This window comes from Neocloeon triangulifer, unplaced genomic scaffold (genome assembly GCF_031216515.1).
Source record: "Neocloeon triangulifer isolate White Clay Creek 2 clone unplaced genomic scaffold, ASM3121651v1 ptg000014l, whole genome shotgun sequence".
Lineage (NCBI taxonomy): Eukaryota > Metazoa > Arthropoda > Insecta > Ephemeroptera > Baetidae > Neocloeon > Neocloeon triangulifer.
The window spans coordinates 4,189,822-4,210,066 of record NW_026775556.1 but is presented as its reverse complement, the minus strand read 5'-3'; the positions used below and the strand labels follow the sequence as shown (position 1 = coordinate 4,210,066).

Here is a 20,245-nt window from a genome sequence, read left to right as displayed (position 1 = left end):
TATGGATATTAGAAGGTGGATTAGACAACAATCAGTTTTGGGCGTGTCTCAAATTTCTGTGCCGTGACGTCACAGTAAATCAACCAATCAGAGCCCAACAATCGAAAAAAGTGCAAATTGTAGACTGCAATTTGGTTGATCGGGACTTTGGTCACGTTAGATGGGCAAAAGTTAATGAAAAATAATTTTAAAGAAGTAAAAATTTGCAAAATAAAACTTAAAGAGTTGCTTGATACGACCCTTTGATTAAAAATATTTAATTTTCACGGACACCTGAGATATAAAAGGGTTTGCTAGGAGTAGTGCCATTGGAAAAATAATTTTTTTAGAAACACAAACCTTATGGGAAAGTTGTAGCCAAAGACATGTTCTTTCTTTTCTCAATGGTAAAAAAGGTGTTGAAAATTTTTTGAAGCACCGAAAAATTGGAACAAAATAAAAAATTGTAATTTTCTACAAGAAAGAATTTTTTTAGATTTTTTCTGAGATAGCCAATCGATTCAGCATGTATTCATTAGTCTATGACTAAAATTTCATACAAAAATTCGCATCCGTTACGAAATAAGAATTAAAATACTTCAACGGGCCGTGTTTATGATTAGAGCCAAAGAGGTGTCATTGGAGTTTAAGCTGTTTTTTCGTAACGGCTGCGAATATTTGTATGAAATTTTAGTCATAGACTAATGAATACATGCTGAATCGATTGGCTATCTCAGAAAAAATCTAAAAAAATTCTTTCTTGTAGAAAATTACAATTTTTTATTTTGTTCCAATTTTTCGGTGCTTCAAAAAATTTTCAACACCTTTTTTACCATTGAGAAAAGAAAGAACATGTCTTTGGCTACAACTTTCCCATAAGGTTTGTTTCTAAAAAAATTATTTTTCCAATGGCACTACTCCTAGCAAACCCTTTTATATCTCAGGTGTCCGTGAAAATTAAATATTTTTAATCAAAGGGTCGTATCAAGCAACTCTTTAAGTTTTATTTTGCAAATTTTTACTTCTTTAAAATTATTTTTCATTAACTTTTGCCCATCTAACGTGACCAAAGTCCCGATCAACCAAATTGCAGTCTACAATTTGCACTTTTTTCGATTGTTGGGCTCTGATTGGTTGATTTACTGTGACGTCACGGCACAGAAATTTGAGACACGCCCAAAACTGATTGTTGTCTAATCCACCTTCTAATATCCATAGTCTTGGCCACTTTTTGGCGAGTGTGTTACTGTGTTCTGTGTTTCTGTGTTGGTCCTTGGTGTTGGTGTTGTGTTGATTGTGACAAGGATTGTGAACTTCTTGGATTGTGATTTGTGATTTGCAACGCGATTGACACGAGCGCCGCCAGATGGAGAAAAAGCGGCGGGAAGCAAAGTGAAAAGAAAATTCTAATTAACATAATTTAATACATAACATAATATTAATAATTATAATAAAGCACTGTAATTAATTATATTTTTTTTAAATAAATATGCGGAAAAAATCCATTTTTTAAAATTTTTTTTTATTTAAAATCGAGTAAAGAAATAACATTAGGGTTTGCTAATTCTGCTGCCATTAAAAAATTAATTATTTTTGAGAAAATTACTAAATTTAAAGTTAATAAAGTTGTAGGCAAAGAGCTATTCTTTCAAAATGTCAAATATAAATTATTTTTATCTTGATTTTTTCTCTACAAATAAACGCTTTAAAATTTAAATCTGAAAATTTAAACTAAAAAAAAAATTGGAGATAGGAGATAGCCAATCGATTTTTTGTTTAATTTTGACCATATGAATTTTCATTAGAAAAGTCTCAGCCACATTATAATAAAATATAGGATTTTTCAAAATGTGCTGATGCGCCAAATCAGGCGACTGACATGATACATTATTTAAGAGCGCAATTCAAAACGGCTGACAATGAGACTTTTTTAATGAAAATTGTTATCTCAAGTCAAAATTAGACGAAAAATCGATAGGCGATCCCAAACAAATTCCCAAATTTATTTTCAGTTGAAAGTTTCAAATTTCAATTTGTAAGCATTTATTTGTAGAGAAAAAAATCAAGATAACATAATTTTATATTAGACGTTATTTTAAAGAATAGCTCTTTGACAACAACTTTTAATTTAGTAATTTTCTCTAAAATAATTAATTTTTTTATGGCAGCAGAATTAGCAAACCCTTTATGTTATTTCCTAATCCGTGACTCAATTTAAAAAAAAATATATATATAAAAAATTGGTATTTTTTTCCGAATATTTATTAAAAAAAATAATTCATGACAATGCTTTATTATAATTAATATTATGTTATTAAATTATGTTTATTAGAATTTTCTTTCACTTTGCTTCCCGCCGCTTTTTCTCCATCTGGCGGCGCACAATTTGCTACCCCACACTGTAGTACAACAATTTGTTATCACAATTTGAGATAATAATTTCATCATCTATTAAAATGGCAAACTCTAACTCAATGTGGTACCACAATTTGCTACCACACTGTGGTACCACAATTTTTAGGAAAAAAAATCTGGAAGTTTTATGAATTATGAAAAAAGCTGCTGAGAATCCCGTTAATTTGCAGAATTTATTATTTTTTGTGACAAATTTCCGCATATTTTAATTCCATTCAAAAACGAGTGAGGAACAATTACCCTGCAGCAGACGATGTTGAGCATGTGAGCGCGTGTTCCCAGTGTCGCCTGGAACAATGGGCAATGGACCCCCCCCCCCCCCCATGGATCAAGGTCCCGGTGGAACAACATTCCTACAATCATTCTGAATTTATCAATTGGCAAATTAAACCTTTAGTGTTGCTGAACGAAACGTCACGATTAATCGAACGTCACAGAGTATTCCCTCTTTCCTCTCTAACCAGTAAGTATACAGAACAAAGCACCACGGGCCCCTGCTTTCATCTCCATCTGAGTTTTGGCAAAAGTTCTTGGCCATTTTCACCGAACGCTGTGAAAAGTGGAGATACTTCAGTTTCTTCACTTTTCCTTTTTCCTTCACAACAAATAAATGAATCGCTCAGAAAAGATCCGAATTAGAAGTTCTGGTTTGGTAACAAAGAGTTCAATATTAGTGTTTATTGAAATAAAAAAAATATTATTTATTATATTTTTCTTAGTTTATGCAACAATGGATAGTTTAAATTATTTTTTTGAAGTAGACAAAAACAATGTATAAATTTGGCAAACAAATAATGCAGTTAGCCAATTCATCGTTGATCCAAATGCTGTCGCGCCGCCTTGAATATGTAATGAGAGAATCTGTTGCTGCACAAAAAAGCCCCTCATCATGCATCTCCCATCATCATCAGGCGCATTGTGAAATTTCCTGCGCAATACGTACCTTTCCAAAACGAAATTTTTGTTATGATTCATATTTTCATTGAGCCTTGTAATTGATGATAGTGCACTGCAGAAAGTTCCTTTTAATAAAAATTAGAAAAGATTATATATCCTCAGGCTTGTTAGGCGCCTTTCGCTAATGAAAAAAGAATTGTGTTGGTCAGGAAGATAAAAAAAAAGTTGTCATTTTTTTATTTTAGAATGTGATATATTGGATGCACTTACACAAAATAATCTACTTTTTAGTGAAATCTTGACATTTATCCAAAATAAACAACAAAATTTGGCGTCACACGTGACAAGGGGTGGATCACAATATACATTATATAATACAATTCCATCACTAAAAAGTAGAGCTTTACTTGGCGATTAAGTCAGTTCTATCAATATATTTACATACATAATACAATTACATAATCAGATGAATGTACTATTTGGTGTTTGCGTTTCAGCGGTGAATATAAACTTCTCTCATACATCGAAATGTGAATACATTATGATGACCATTTTTTTTCTCAATATCATTTATTGGCATAATTAGACATATTATTTTATTCACATTCACTCAAAGTAGCAAATTAAGGTGGAATGAGTTCGGTTCAATTTGATGGTTCACACGAGAAGTTTTATGCCACCGGAAGGTGAAGAAAAACCCCCGTAAAAATGATGGACTTACCTCAACTCCAGTTCTACTTCTGGAGCACCAACTTATTATGTGAATTCAAAAAGAAGGAAAGTAAAAAAAATCACTGATTATCATGCTTATTTTACTTATTTAGTTGCATAGCAAATTAAAAAATTTGATTTTTTTAAATAAAAAAGGTTTTAAAATAGGTTGGTGCTTAGAAAATTAAAATTATCCATAAGTTTTAAAGATTTCGAATGTGATTTTACCAATTTAAGTTTGCATTTAAAAGGCGAAAAAGAATAAAATATATGATTAGAACATGCACCCTCCAAATCAGGACGACTGTAAAAAAAGCCAGCCTTTGCATGTCACGTTTTGCACCAAGCTCATATTCCACCTTAATCCAGAGTTTCAATTAAATCGTGTGACTCAATCGGTGCGCAGTCATTGACTTTTGATGCATGTAGTTAATGGCTCATTAACAGTTGAGTCACAGCAGCAAACGAGTTCACTTGGTTGTCCCGCAGACAGTCCAAGGCTCCTCGAAAATCCATCGCGGGATATCGCGTTGGGAATCGGGAAAATGGAGCCGCGCTACACGCAATCGACTCATCTCACTTTTCTCGCGACGAATATCGCGTTGCAGCAAATAATCGCGCAGAGAGACAGATATATGAATGAATGGAAAAAATGTATATTATGTCTCTTTTACTTTTACTCTCAGAGCTGAAATGCCCCCGGGGTGGCGATGCAAAAGGGGGTCAAGTGACGTAATAATGACCGACCGCGGCTCTATAGCTATTCCAGATCAGACTGTAGCGCGCCTGCTTGTGCTCAGGTAAAAAATCAACTCCTCTCGCACCAAGGTCACCCTCTTAATTCTCTCTCATTTAATTTCCTCAAAATGGGAAACTCTGGATTTTGCACTAGGTTCCACTTGCACACAAAATAATGAAGAAGTTTCCCTGCTTTTCTGGCTTAAATCTTAACATAATTATGTGTCTAAAAACTTCACAATCATTAAAATTTGGTCCGAAATTAATACATTATATATTTAAAACGCTTAGATAAAAGAACGTAGCCTCACTTTATACAGTTTTAAATCATAAAAAAAATACATGCGCCTCCAACAACTATGTTTGCATGGGTGTAATATAATAGAAGTTGTCAATCACTGGAGACAAAAATAAATTAACTAAAAATGCGTTGAGCACGCAGCGCTGCCCCGATTAAAATTACAAAGATCTATCCCTGCGTGGTTGGGCGAAAAGTCTAAAAGTCGTACGAGTTGGCCTCTCCATCGCCTTTTCGCACCTTGAACAGCAACTTGTAGAGCAGTCCAGCGACGACGCCGCCGGTGATGGGACCGGCCCAGTAGATCTGCAACACGCACATCAACTCTCTCAATTTATGCATAAGTAAAAGCTGTTGTTCCTCGAATTTTATTTAGAAATACTTATACAGGGAAAGATTTCTGTTGCACAAAGATGTTAAAAATAAATAAGATAAGGAATAATGAGAAATTTTCAGTTGAAAAATTTTTTATCGTCAAAATCTGCACAAAATGAGAATCAAACATTTCAATATTTGACGTCTCAAGTCTCACAAGCTCATAAAATTTAACGGAAACCAACTAAATATTTGAAAAACCAATATTTTAAGAAACCTGAGCTTTTATATTTAATAGTATTTTGTTGAAATTTAAAAAAAAGGTAGGCATAGTAAAAGTTTAAACTGTCTTCAACTGATAAAATAATTAAATAACTTCTACAAAAAAATGTTGATATTTTACTTATCACTGAATGATAAAATTTTAATTAACATCACTTGTCTTCATGCAAGTTGACAGGACAAAAAAGAGTTTGACTTTTATTTAAAGTATACACAGACACTTGAAAAGTCCGTTTTACTTATGAAGTACTTGAATTTATTAAGAAACGAAATCAATTGTGCTAAAATTTCAAGGTGAGTTGATAAGATTGCTGCAAACTTACCCAGTGGTTATCCCAGAAACCAGTGACAACGGCAGGTCCAAAGGTTCTGGCGGGGTTCATGCTGGAGCCAGTGTAATTGATCTGTAAAAAAATTTTGAGCAGATTATTTTCTGTAAATAATACAGATGAAGTGCAAAAATTGGATGACGTCAAGCCATATTTTAAAAAGAAAATCTGCGCGTTCTACTTTTAATCACGCGATTTTTTGCTGATTGGCAAAAAAATGTTGGAATTAAAGGTGCTCGTCGTCGAAGACCTTGACTCGGTTAAACTTTTGGATGGGCTTCTCATTCATGCAGAGAATGAATCGGCGCTCATGCATACTTTCTCTGCACAATAAATAATGGGAGAGACGCAATGTTTGCCCACATTTAGCCCCAAATTCTCTTTATTTGCTTTGACTAAACGTAGCTAATGCATAAGATATGCAGGTGGCAAAGAGTTAAATAAGGGGCCGCGCTATGTAAGAGAGACAAATCTCGGCTTTTGTTTGTTCGAGAGTGGCAGATAGGGCGCGGCAACCTTTGATTTTGCGTGAGTGGATCAGCTCCTGATTAGCTTGGAAATTTGATTTTAAAAAGAGAGAATTTTATCTAGAGACGAAATTGAAACGTTGTCTGTTACACAACGAGAAGAGAAATTATCATTAAAACTAAAAGGATTTTTCATAAGTGCTCTATCTCTATTTGATTATAGTTGTGAAATTTAAAATATAAAAAGTACAAATTGAATTTAATGAGCGGAATATAATATGAAAGCATCTAAGTTACATTTAAATAAGTACAGACCTAATAAGTAAGAAAATTCGTGACTGATTTATCCATTTTTATTTTTTTAATTAGTTTCCAGTCTAAAAAAAAAAAACATTGTAAAATCAATTTCTAATTTTTGGTTTATGATTTTCGGAAAAATTGGAAATTTTTACTTACGAAGGGCAAGTGGCAAAGGGTGACAGTGAGGCCGATGGCGAGGGGAATGGAGCCCTTGACATCTCCGCGACGCTGGTCACAAACACTGTGCACCACCAACACCAGGGTGAAGGTGATCAGGGCCTCTGCCAGGAAGCCTTGCAGCGGCGTGATCAGGGGTGAGATGTTGTTGATGCCCAGTCCATTCTGAGTTGCTTCCGGGGTGATCACCTGCATTGAAAAATCACAAATGTGTTTTATAGAAATTGCTCTTGAAACGAGAGAAATTAGAGAAAAAAATTAACAATATTTGTCAAACCCAAGAAAAACGTAAATAACTTCAAATTGCAGTTTTAAAACTTAACTTGTTTGGAAATTTTTCGCATGATTTTGAAATCGACTTCGAAATTTTTTTGTCAATGAAAACTCAGTTTTGCGATTGAAATACATTACAACAATGTTTGCTTAAGTTTTAGAGCTTTACTTGCTAGATATTTTTAAACAATCTTTATTTCGCAGTATTTGCGTTGTACAACTTATGAAATTATGAATTTGTGGAAAAGTGTTTTTAATAAATATAGCTTATTTGGAAAATTTGAAGATACATAAATGCATAAGACGCAGCAGGGTAAAAACTTTATGCACAAGAATCAACTAGGATTTTGCAATTTCCAACGATTCTTATCATAGTTTCATATTTATGGAAAAGTTCTCAGAAGGTTTAAAAAATATGTAGAGTGATAACGCAAAAATTTATTTGTCGAAATACATTTCTAGAAAAGGCTTAATTATGTTATGTTTCATGTAAAACGCTGTTTTGTTTTTGCAATTTAATTAACTGCCTTTTACTAGGAAATAACTTGTTTTCTTTCAACGATTTTCACACGGTTCTGGAATTTGGTGGGTTATTTTATAATTTCACCAAAATTTCTAGGTCGTAGTGGGAAGTAAACAAACAATCATTACGCTTGGCGGCACAATGAATGTGATGCGCATAATAAATTGCAATTTCCTTCTTCTGCGCTGACATTGGCCTTGCAACGAAAGCAGAATGTTTTTGTGGCAGAGCGCAAAAGCACGACTCGCGTTCTCAGTTGCACCACGCAAATACGATGGAAAGTCTGCGCGAATTATGCAGTAAAACGATTAGCCTTTTAACTTAAATTAGCTCAATGGAGCGAGCGAGCGAGCGAGAGGCCAATCGCAGAAGAAAAAAAGAAATACTGACCTTGAGGACAGCCGAGCCGGCGACGGCGCCGATGCACTGCACCACGATGTAGAAGGCGGCTTTCAAAAGGCTGATGTCGCCGGTGACCAGCATGCCGCAGGTCACCGCCGGGTTGATGTGACCTCCGCTCACGTGACCGATCGCCTGAAAGAAAACGCAGGCACAAAATTAATCAACAAATTTTTGGATTGTAAAACACCAAGGACAGACTTTTTCCAGGAATATGTATTTAAAATGCAAATTTCGAAATTAGCACACAATAAAATTGCTGTCCAATTTTACAGCAACTCCCAAGTTATTCAAACTCAATATAAAAATTAAAAATGTCATTCATTATTTGCAAGCAGGACTTAAAAAATATCGATTTAAATTGAAGGGAAAATGCTTATTTAAAAAAAAAATTACCTGATTATAACATTTAAAATCAATAAAATTAATTAATAAAGTGACTATAATAAAATTGATTTGTGCAAAATCCATAATAATGCTTCTAAAAATTATCAGAGCTCATTGTTGGTGCCTGTGCCTGTAGATTTAAAGCCGTGTATTGTAGAATAAAACTGATCTTCCTTTTAATTAAAAAAAATATAAGTAAAAAAATAGAAAACCGTTATCATCTGAGTAAACAAATTTAATTATCACTACAAGTGATAAAAAAAATGAATATTAAGTAAAATAATCAAAGAAAGACAAGATTTGCTACAACAAGGTTTGATATATAATAAATTTCAAAATTTAATTTATATCTTTCTTAATTGAGATTAGCTATGTATAAGAAACTGTAAAATTTTGTGCAATTGAATTAAAGTAAATCCATTTTTCCCACCTTTATTTTCTGCGTGTTTCATTTAGATTTACGCTATTTTATCCTACAATTTTTAGCGGCGCAGCTGACTTGGAAGGCTAAACAAGCAATTTGTCTCTGATTTCTGAAGTTCCACATAAATCACTGTTGCCTGTGATAAAAATTCAAGCCCTGAGAGAGTGAGTCCCACGCAACTGTCTGCACCAAAGCGAGGAAATTTACAACGCGCCAAATCGCTTTTTCGAAAGTGCAGAAATTGTGAAAGGCATATATTTGCAATTTTGAGTGCGAAACAAAATGATTTTGTGTACAAGAAACGCGTCGATTAATTCGTTTCATGAAAGGCCACTTTTGTTCTGCAAAGATATGAATAAATTCACAGTTGTGAAATTGGCGAGGGAATGCAATTAAAAGTGGCCAAAAGAATTAAAAGTCACGCGGAGAGTCAGCAGAATTGTAAACCAGATTTGCAAAATTCTCGTAAACAAGCGAGAGAGAGAAAGTGATTAAATTGAGTGCTGGTCATTGTTACACATTTGCTCGTTTCTTTACAGTCAGAGACACACGTGCGAATTTAATTCACGCCTGCAAGTAAAGCCCCGGGCCACTCAAAAGGATGTAGTATCATATCACACTCTTGCATAGACTAAATTAAGTTCCATTAGGCGAGAATGATAGCTTTTTTCTGACGCAAATTTTCGAAATAATATATAATGATAGAATGTTCCATGCAAAGTTGCCTGGGGGCCCCGATTCGTACGAAAAACGACCTTCAATTTTACCTCTTTTTGGTAATGGAGATGAAAAGCTCACCCACTTTGGCCGATTTTGCAATAGTAATCTGGTTTTATTATAAAAAATAAATAAATATAAATAAATTAAGTAAACTCGATGAATTGTTTAAAATGTCACGCTTTTTATCAAATTAATTTAAACGTAACTAGCTATTTTATATATACTGTTTAAAAGTAATTATTCATTGTTTGTTGAAATTTATTTCGGCCTGTGGAGGAGCTTACAATTAGTGACATAACACTTTATTGCGGAGCGATGTTGAACAAACTGATAGTGTGTAACTGATAGGCTACTGCACGAGCAAAATAAAACGCTACAATGTGTGACACAGTAAGCAACTCGGCAGCTCAAACAGACGCAAGCAATGAGCAGATAAGGGAATCGTAGCTCATTGAATAACAATTTTACAATTCTGACCTACATCTGAGCAAAGTTCAATTCGGTTCCCAGCAGCCGAGCTCTGTTATTATTTATTGGTGTGTCTCTATTATTAGCGAATTGATGGTATTTAATTAAAGGACGATGGGTGGATTTGTATTAATAGCCGGTCAAGGTTTTCGCGCCGCCCCCAGCTGAATAATAACTTTTTGAATAATTGTGATTACTATCGATTAAAATGCATTAAAAAATTTTGAAAAAATGCAGTTTATAGATGATTAAATAATTATAATAAAGCTTTTAATGAGCATGAATGAAAACCTCTCAGAATAAGTAAGGAAATGAAATGAAATATAAATAATATCAGCTTAATTAATTCAGGATAGTTTTCCTCAATACAGAGACCAATGGAACGCAGAGGTCACGAGGAGTTGATTTCTTATAAAAGGATTGAATTTGTTTGAGAAGTTTTTGTTTTTCAAGAAAACAAACAATTATAAAAATTAAGTGACACAAATTGGTCCGAAAAGGTTCTCCACTGCAAGATTCATGCAGAGTTGCAGAGACAACTATGATACTTAAAAGATCCGGTTACCAGGAATCAATTTTTATATAACAATTTTTAAGTTAAAAGTATTTCATTTGTCAAAAAGAGTCGACTGGCTACTTTTTTTAAACGGATTCCTATTTTTCTTTCTAAGGTTCATTGGCGATCAGCTTATTGTGTATGCCAGTGTTCCACCTCAATTAGTTTTAAAATTTAAAGAAGAGCGAAAATAAATTATTTTTATAAATTTGCTTAATTGGCCGATGAGTTTAATTAATCTTAAGTGATACGGAAGCCGATTCATATGTGTTGTTGAATGAATCGCAGTTGCAAAACAGTGTGTTCGAGTGCGTGAGACGGTGGTTGAGAGCGGCCGGTGCTCCTTGATGGCGCATTTCACGGTAGCTTAAGCACGGCACGCACTCAAGCGTGTCCGTCCGCAGACTTTGGCAAAATAAACACCTCATAACTCTCGCCAGCCTTCACATCCTATCAATTAGGATAGGCCGCGGCATGGCAAAGCCTTTCCAGCTAACCAGGTCGGATTTCTCGCCTAATTAAAAATGAAATCTTTATTTTTTGGGATCTAATAATTTACTGCTTATCGATTTATTTCTCGATTGCTAATTAGTTTATTCAAGATAAATCAATTCTAATATTTCCTCCATTTAAATAATCATTGATTAAATTAACTTTAAATCTTTTGTTAAAAAATAGCTTAAAGAGGTGAGTTTAATTTTCTCTTAAATGAAAATGTTAAAAGCAGCTGGAAGAAAGTATGATTCGATTAGCAAATGATTTATGTGCTGGGCCGAGACCGGTCAGTGAAGATAATTTTCTCACGCTTTCGATTGATAATTTAATGACGCCGGCGGCCGTCGAAGTTTGTGTGGCAAAAATTATGAATGGGCAGACGACAAAGAAAAATAGCACACATTTCTTTTTTCTTTCTTCGCAACGTCTGGTAATGAGTGGCCCGCGGGGTCGAATTGTATATTGTACAAGTGTGGGTTGGTCGCGGAGATGTCCTAATTCGAGAGCGTGACGTCACATTTTTATATAACTGAGGCAGGCGGCGGCACCTTCTTTTCGTTTGCAACCTGGCCGAATTGACTATGTGTGTGTGTGTGTGTGCTGCACTGCAGAAATAATTGTGTTCCAGCGGCACCACACTTGTCAGCGCGCAGTGAAAGTGCTTTTTTTTATTCTCATTCGCCGGGCGGCCGGGACACAAAAGAGACGCAGCTCCACAAAAACATACACGTAATCTGCATTCAAATGACGACGAGCTGCACCCATGCGATTATTTCATCCCGCCGGCGCAGACAGACACAACAAACAAACTTTTCCTTTTCAAAGCTGCTATCGTCAGCTATTTTTATGTAAAAGTTATATAATCTGCAGAGCAAATCAGATTGTCTTAAATGGGGTGAAACCCTTCTCAAAATAATTGCACATTCCATAATCCTATCATAACTTATTTAGATGATTTATTTTACTAGCTTTTTTCAAACAAATTTTCTGACTGAATTGGGTAGTTTTTAGCTTCCCAAGTTGCCCGCAGTTTATAAATTTTAAAATTAAACACCCTACGCTTCGTTGAATCTAAATAATCTTTAAAAAAAAAAAACGCAAATTTTGTCTCATAAATTTTTATGAACATACAATCAATATATATCTCAAACGTAGAACTTCAATCATCAGAATGTTTCCACCTTCTTTATTTGACGCGATAAAACTTTAGAAAGGAAATTAATATTCAGATTTTTTTTCAACTACTGCGTGAAAAGAAATACTGTTTTCGTTAGCAATTCTTGACTCAGATGCTTTGACTTGTTGTGGAGAAATAAAACGAATTGAATTGAATTCTCACCTTTTTTTTGGAAAATTTTAACCACTTTCTATTTTACTTTGTTTGAAATTTTTGGACGGTCACTATTGAATTTTCGTGTATTTTAAAATCTTTCACATTATTTTGTGTAGTATGTAAATTGTAAATGTGATGTAAAGTTATTTTCTGTGATCAAAAAAGGTGTGACCGCAGATTCGATTTCAGTACCTGCGGCAAAGGTCCCCTTGCTCTGCACACGTGTGCCCCAATATTACAGATCGCGCCGCGCGTCTATTTATTTTCAATGCCCGCCCTCTGCTCTCTGGGAGTTTTGTAACGAGAGAGACCGACTACTTTCCTATAAGCATTCACACGGTCCCGGAGGGCCCCGGGGCCTTTTTTGCTGCGCCGGCGACCACCATTAGCGAAATCCACACTGCGCGAATTAAGAGACCCAAGATGCGCGATCGCCCGCTGGCTGCGACTCATCTTGCACCAGACAACCATAAAAGTGATTTGCTCGAAAAAGTAAAAAATTGAAGCACAAAATATTTGCTTTTGTGCTTACGTAATTTAGTTAATTGGATGGATCATTTGAGAAAAATGACTCGCAAGGAAAAATTCTATTTTTGGAGATTTCAACGCTCCTGTATTTCATCATTGATGCATTCCTCGTCCAAAACCATTTATCATATAGAAATCTTCCAATTTGCAAATCAAGATATTCCAATATGTTTTAAAATCAAATTAATACTGATTCATTTTTTTTTTCATATCTCTTAAGATTTCTTACCCTTAAATATTAAAATTTGTTTGAAAGAAATATAAAAAGTCGGAAAAATGGGAAAAAAGCACCACTTTTAGCAAGAATTTTGTTAAAACTGCTGAAATTGTCCAGAATCATCATCCACTGATGCACTTGATGCAGTGAGTCTCAGTTGACTCATGCGATATTATATATTTTTAGCAGGAAAATGAGTCAAATTAAAAAATTACTTATAATTCAATTCAATGAGAAATAATTTTTAGGACAGCCACTCATGAAATTGAATTAGTGTCATTTGCAAGGGTCACTTGTTTTGGAACGAGAACCATTAAGCAAGCGCTTAATAAAGGGCAATTTGGAGTGATAATGAGTCGATCGCCATTAAATTGTTCTCGTTTCCAAGCCGGTCGGTTAATAATATTCTTGCTCGCTCACGCGGCTTCCGTTCTAAATTGAAAAGAGCAGAGATTTCTGCCTTCAATTATGCGCGCAAGGCGGCCGGCCGGCGGGTTTGGAAAGAGATCGAGGTTGCTATGTTTTTAAGTGGAACGCGACAAGAGGCCGAGAAAGATCTTGCGAGGCGAGAACCAGAAAATCATTTTGACAACTTTCCACGGCGCCGTTTCGGGTTTTCGGCAGGAAGAGGATACTTAAAATGTTCAAATTATATACTTTACAAGTAGCAAATGTGAAATTTCGTTTGGTGCTCCTCCAATTTGAACGGTCCAGAGGAAATATCTCAGTTTTAGTTATTTCATCTTCTGTATTTTATTGTTTTGGGGTCAGTTCATAATTATTTTAAAATTTAATCTCAATATTTTACCCTACGACTTTTCTAGTAATCTTTAATCATTTAAAAAAAAGTCGTAAATTGTGGGAAATTAAATTTTCAATTTTATTTTTAATATCCTCTAAAAATTCAAAAACTGTCTTGAAAATCTGCTCCTAAACAGTGAAGATTAAGGGAGCTAAAAAAAATTAAAACAAAACAATATTTTGAGCGTTGTTAAAACGATAAGAAATTTTAGTGTCAAATTTGACCAAACAAACGGAGTTGCATGTTTTTGAAAGGTCGTTAAATTTATAATTTCATTTAGTGTTTCCTCCTATTTTTGTAGACAAAATTCTGCAAAAAGAGCCAACAAAATTCATTCCAAATTTTTCAAAATAGTAGCGTTTATTTTTACAGTAAACTTTAATTAATAGTTGTGGGTATTTAGCACTTGTGGTCGAAGTAAGTTTTGATGGAAGAAAGAATCTGCAGACTGGCTTTTGCTTTGCCGGCGGCTGATCGACCTTAGCGGAGAAAGCACGCAAATTAAAATGTGCGCTTGTGTAACACGTAAATTATTGCAGAACGCGAGCGAGCGAGCGAGTGAGCGAGCGCGCCTCAAAGTCTCTCTGTAGTTGGCAAAAAACCCGTCTTGGCAGCTTTTGAATGGGATGTGTGTGTGTGTGTGTGTGTGTGTGTGTGTGTGTGTGTGTGTGTGACCCATGTGGTGCACACGCGCGCTCTCCGCTGAATCATAACGATCTCAACGCAGCCTTTCTTGACCCATTATGAGCCCACATTCACCAAAAACGATCGACTCGCCTCCATTTAATTAGAGCCCATCAAACTAACTCGCAACCAGCTCGTCTGCTTGCTCAAAATCAACACCATTTACACTAATCCTGAGTTATATGCTTATTTTTTTAAGCGAGTTTTAAATTCCTTTTAAAATTAATCAAGCTCCACAACTGAGACAAAAATTTGAATCTGAACGTAGCCCATATTAAAAAATTAACAAATTATTGACTTTTTAGAAAAACAAGTTGATAATTTGGGAAACCAATGTAGTAAAAAATATTCGAAACTGAGCTCTTAGAGGGTGGGCAAAGTCACATTAAGTTTTGATGAATATTCTTCCAAATGTTACATTCATATTTATTTTTCAAACCAATATTTTGAGGAGATAAATATTTCCATTGAAAATGTTAATTAAATTAATATATGTGGAAACAATTTTTAAATAAATTTGGGAGTTTCCGTCAGTTGTTAAACATGCTTTGGTGCCATAAATCATAGAATTAATATCTTAATGCAAGTGCTCGTACATTTGCGCCTAAAGCAAAGTGGAGTTAATTTCGAACGTTTAGGAGCTGCCGCGGCGACCACGCCTCTTTATCTCTGACTGGTTCAATGAACCGCTCGGCCCCTCATAATTATTATTAACAATTTGTGAGCATTAATTCAGAACGTTTACATATTTCATTTGCGCAACTTCCACGCTTGATTTTTGGGCCGAAAGTGAGCGAGGAGGCGTTGACAGCTGCGTGAATTTGAATCAATTAATTAATTTCAGGATTAGGAAAGTGTGAGAAACATAAATAATAATTTTCTAATCAACAGAATAGATCCTATAATTAATTCATTTGGACAGTGGTTTATAAAAGAAGAAAGAAATTGGGAGAGCAGAGTTTGAGCATGCGGGTATTGTGGCAATCGGAATTTCTGACCGCCAATTTTTGCTAATTGCTCACGATGAGTAGCCGGGCCGGTGGAATTAGTGTCAATGTTTATGTTAATGGAATTGTTTGCTACGTTTTTGAGAGACGAGTATTATATGCACTTTCAATTTGCACTTGACCTCAACGACCCTTGCGCGCGCGGCCTTTCCAAAATCCTTAACTGCTCAGCACGACCATTTTCAAAGTAAAAAGCGCCCAGCCAATAGTGAATTAGCGGGCAATGAGCAAGAGAGACTCATTCATTAATGAAAGCGGATTTGGAGTTTCACATTAGTTTATAAAAGACAAAAAGCATTAGAAAATTATTTGAGGAAGAAATCTTCCTAATTCTTAACTTAAGAAGTTAATTTAAATTCAATTATTCTTCTGAAAGACAAAAAGTCTTATTAAAGTTAAATTCAGGTTTTCATTGATTTTTATTTTTCAACTTTTTTATCAATTAACATAAAAAACAAAACAATCTCTCAACCTAGGCCAATATACAATTTTTAATTGAAATAACCTAGACGATTTTGTGCTACAACATAAAATTGAAATGTTAAAGAGCAACACGAATCAGATCCGAATCTTGAGCTGAATATTTCGTAACTTTCTGTCTAATTCAATTTGCTGCAAGGCTGCGAGAAAAGTTATCAATCGAGAAAAGATTACAATTCGAGCAGGTGCTTTGGCTGTGAATGCAGGCGTGCAAAATGCAAATTTCACGATTCGTCTCTGGCGGACAAAGATCACGACTCTGCGCATTAGAACTCGGCAATCGCGTGCGGCGGGTTCTCGTCCTGCACGGGAGATAAGGCGTAATCTCTTAATTGCTTTGGCACTTTGATTTCTAGTTCCATTCAAGTGGCCGCGCTCTCAATGAGAATGCAAATCGCGGCCGATTGGATTTGCACTTGAACCGCAGACACAATTTGCTGAAACGCCATAAAAGAGAGACGCTCTTGAACGCTGCAGAGTTGTAAATGTCTAAAATAAAAACGTAAAATTGTACAAATCGCAACCTTCGAGGTGCAAACATCAGGATTTGAAGGTGCATTTGGGAAAATTGAATATGTTTAGATAAAGAGAAGGGTACAAGTACTGTGAATTAAAAGATTATAAAAAAATAATAATTTGAAGGATTTTTTTTTAATTAAGATAAGTCTTTTTTATCAAAACATTCATGTTCTTTAAATTGGTTATTCACGCACTAGAAATTTGATTTGTTGCAATGTTAGTGATAAAAGTCGCTGGCTGATTAATATGTGTCAGATTAAAGCGGTGTTTGCTTTCGCGCACACTTTGAATAAATGCCGTCGGCGCTTGAGAGAGAAAAAAGTAGAGGTCAGCCAACGGGATTGGATCTGATTTTTACACCGCAGAGTGTTGGGAGATGCGCCCATTCGCGGAGTGTGTTATGCAACGTCCTGGAGAGACACTGACCCAAACCGCGATTGCACTTTCAGAGTTAATTTGACGCTAAACCGCAGCAATTGCCGATTTAATTGCACCAACGTTTACACAAATACCCCGAAGCAATTTCATTTCAAAAAATGAATTGAAGCGGTTAAATATTTTTGGTTATTTTCTGGCTCGTTATGGAGAAATTTTCTAATCATAACGGTCTGCAATACGAGGCATTCCAACAAGACGTGCGTGTATGAATATAGCGTAAATATTCTTGCAAAGAAAAGCTAATGACACAATTTCAACTTCTTCATTCCACATGGATGCGCTCAAAGAATTAAAAAGCCTCACGCTTTCGATTAAAATAAAATCTCGCGCACCTTAGGTAAGGAGATAATTCGCATTTGTCGATAATTCCTTTGACACTTGCGTTTTATTTATATTTACTTTTTTTACGAGCGATTTGCACTTGCTCGGCGTGAAAGAGGAGGAAGTTTATCGTAAATTTATTAACACATCGCCTTGATCTTTCAATCAAAACAAAGCTTTTCTAGTTTGTTCTTGGACGTGTCATTTCATGAAAATAGATTGGAAAAAATCTAACGCGTGGATAACGAGGTGGAATGTAAATGCTACACAAGGCTCATGAGAGTCATGAGCATTAACCTCATTTTTTAAAGACAATTCCTTCTTGATTAGTTGCTATTTAATGAGAAAAAATAAATATAATAGACTCCAACAAAACGTTAAAACGAATGAAACAATTTTACTTTTATATAATTTAATTTATCAGTTTGTTTCTCCATTTTATATTTTCAGAAATTTATTTTAGAATAGAAAATTTTTTTGACTAGAAATTTTTTATTTTGATACACTATTTTAACAATAAAAATTTTTGAGATTGAAATTTGAAAAAAGTGAAGTCCTACCTGGACCATTGTGGCGACGGCGAGGCCAAAGGTGAGGGCGATTTGCGACATGGATGGGGCGTAGCCCTCGCTCCATGACGCACTGACACTGGCACAGCCGACGAAGACCAAGAAGAAGGTGCCGACAAATTCGGCGGCCAATGCCCTCCAGATGGTCGCGTCGTCCGTGATGTCCGAGTAGCCGATGATGGCCTTGGCCTTGTTGTCGTTCGACTTGGACATTTTAATTTCTTCTTCTACCCTCTTTTGCACGCGACGTCAAAAGGTGCAAGAATCGAATTCGCGATTCGTGTGAACGGCGACCGCGGCCGCCACTTGCTTTTATAGAGTCGGCGGCCCCCTCTCCTTCGGCAGGTGCTGCTGAGGCCCCACTCTCGCCGTCTTCCTTTTGGACGCTCTTCGCCAATTCGGACGCACAGGAATTCCCTTGTAACCGCGCTTTCCATTTCCATTTCAGGTTTTCTGCAAAATTCCCAAACGAAATTTTGATTGCCCCTCTTGACCTTGGGAAAACCAAAGTAGTGATCTAGGATAAGAAAATTATATTCTCAGATAATTGTTAGTGTGCGTGTGTTTTTTCTGTTCAAATTAGTGTAGAGTAGTGTTTTGTTTGTGTTGTAAAGTGTAAAGCAGTTTCAGGGTATTCCATTCTTTAAAGCCAAGTGTTTCTCGCACAGTTTCAGTAAATCCACGGAAAAAACCTCTTAAGAAAATTATAGTTATAATGCTAATTCTTTTTTAGTTTTTAGAAAAAACTACAGAATTAACCCACTTAATTATGAATCAATCTTGTGGGTTTCAAAATGGAAAATTATAAATCCGTGTTTACATCGTTTACATTATTATTTGGGTAAAGTAAAAAATCTCCTCTGAAATTGTAACTGATGAAAGGGAACTATCGTTGTTTATTTATTAATTTCTTTTTTAAAATTTAAGAACAACATTTTTATCAAAAAAATAGATGTCCAGATATTGCAAATTGCAAAAAATCAAAATAAGACACAAAATGAAATGCCATGAAATTAGGTATACGCGTTTGTTTATTATACTTAACAACTCACAATTATTGAAAAGTTGTCAGGGCGTTAGCAAAAGTTGTCAAAAACCGGTATAAAACATTTTTATATATATTTTTGATGCCTGAAATAATAGTAAAAACAATTTTTTTTTTAGTTTTTACATTTTGTGGAATTATTTAGCCTGGGTTTGCAACTATTTTTTTTTTTTTGTCATAAATGATTTGTTGTATTTCACCAATTTAGAGAAATCCGTGGAACTTCAATTAAATTAAGAATTTAATAAATCGTAAAATCGTGTCAATTTTCATATTGGATAATAGTGATAATCTCTCTGTATTAATAAAAAACAGTTATTTGCGAAATTGAAAACAAGAGAGATTATCTGCACGTCGTCTGGCGAGCAAAATGATTATCACCTGATGCGATGTTTTTGTATTGCAGAACCAGAAAAGTGCTTTTCAGCCGCTTTTCTCTGAATGTTTACTCAAATAATTGAGACGAGCTTGCAAACAGCAGCACTTTTGAAATCGATTAGAACCTCATATTACCAAGATACTCGGCAAATAATATAATATTAAATATTCCTACGAGATGACTTAAAATAAATATCTCAACTATTAGGACAATTATTAACAGGTGGAATTTCACGCATTGTTATTTCTCCTTGGATTGTGTTTCTCGAAGTTCATAACAGCGGATAATTGTCTGTTGGTGGAAACAAAAGCTCACGCAGTTCTGGAGTGAAGAAGGTGTCATTTACCCGAAAAGGGAAAGTGCCAAAGTAGCTGAGGCGCTGTAAAATTAAGAGCAGTAAAATTTCTTCCCCTGAAGAGTCCACGACTCTCCGCACTCAACTAATCATTTTTTTTCTCCACGCGTACTTGAAAAAGTGCAAAGACTCTGAGATTTCACGATGCCCCCGAGAAACATATTAATCTCGATTTTACACTCAGAGATGATAAAAGTGGCATATCAAGCACCTGCTGCTGCGGGCATTCAAATCGCCTGCTGCGAGAGTTTCCAATGTCACTGCCCGGACGTAAACATCAAATGCATCAAACTTGGCACGCACTCGAGGAATAATCATCCTCTTGTTGTCAATGTATGCCTTCTCAATAAGGAAGCCGCTTGTTAATTCACGGTGATTTCTCCTTTACCTCGTGAAAAATTGCCAGAAAATGATT

At 35.2% G+C, this 20,245-nt stretch overlaps 1 protein-coding gene across 1 annotated transcript; it reads right to left on the bottom strand.

The window, feature by feature from the left end:
* Nucleotides 1-4,399: 4,399 nt before the first annotated feature.
* On the bottom strand, nt 4,400-18,350 carry LOC132199539 (aquaporin AQPAn.G). Its single transcript, XM_059624338.1, has 5 exons — nt 18,043-18,350; nt 8,095-8,238; nt 6,888-7,097; nt 5,959-6,039; nt 4,400-5,344 (listed from the first exon to the last, which is right to left on the bottom strand). The coding sequence occupies exons 1-5, from the start codon at nt 18,262-18,264 to the stop codon at nt 5,237-5,239; spliced, it is 765 nt and encodes a 254-aa protein (XP_059480321.1). The 5' UTR covers nt 18,265-18,350; the 3' UTR covers nt 4,400-5,236.
* Between the last annotated feature and the right edge of the window lie 1,895 nt (nt 18,351-20,245).

Bases quoted from the DNA above. Each gene is read 5' to 3' on its own strand.
- LOC132199539 (XM_059624338.1), bottom strand. From the start codon at position 18,264: ATGTCCAAGTCGAACGACAACAAGGCCAAGGCCATCATCGGCTACTCG. The intron at 7,098-8,094 runs GTCAGTATTTCT...TTTTCAATGCAG, and splicing joins CCGGCTCGGCTGTCCTCAAG to GTGATCACCCCGGAAGCAAC. The intron at 5,345-5,958 runs GTAAGTTTGCAG...TGCGTGTTGCAG, and splicing joins GTTTCTGGGATAACCACTGG to ATCTACTGGGCCGGTCCCAT.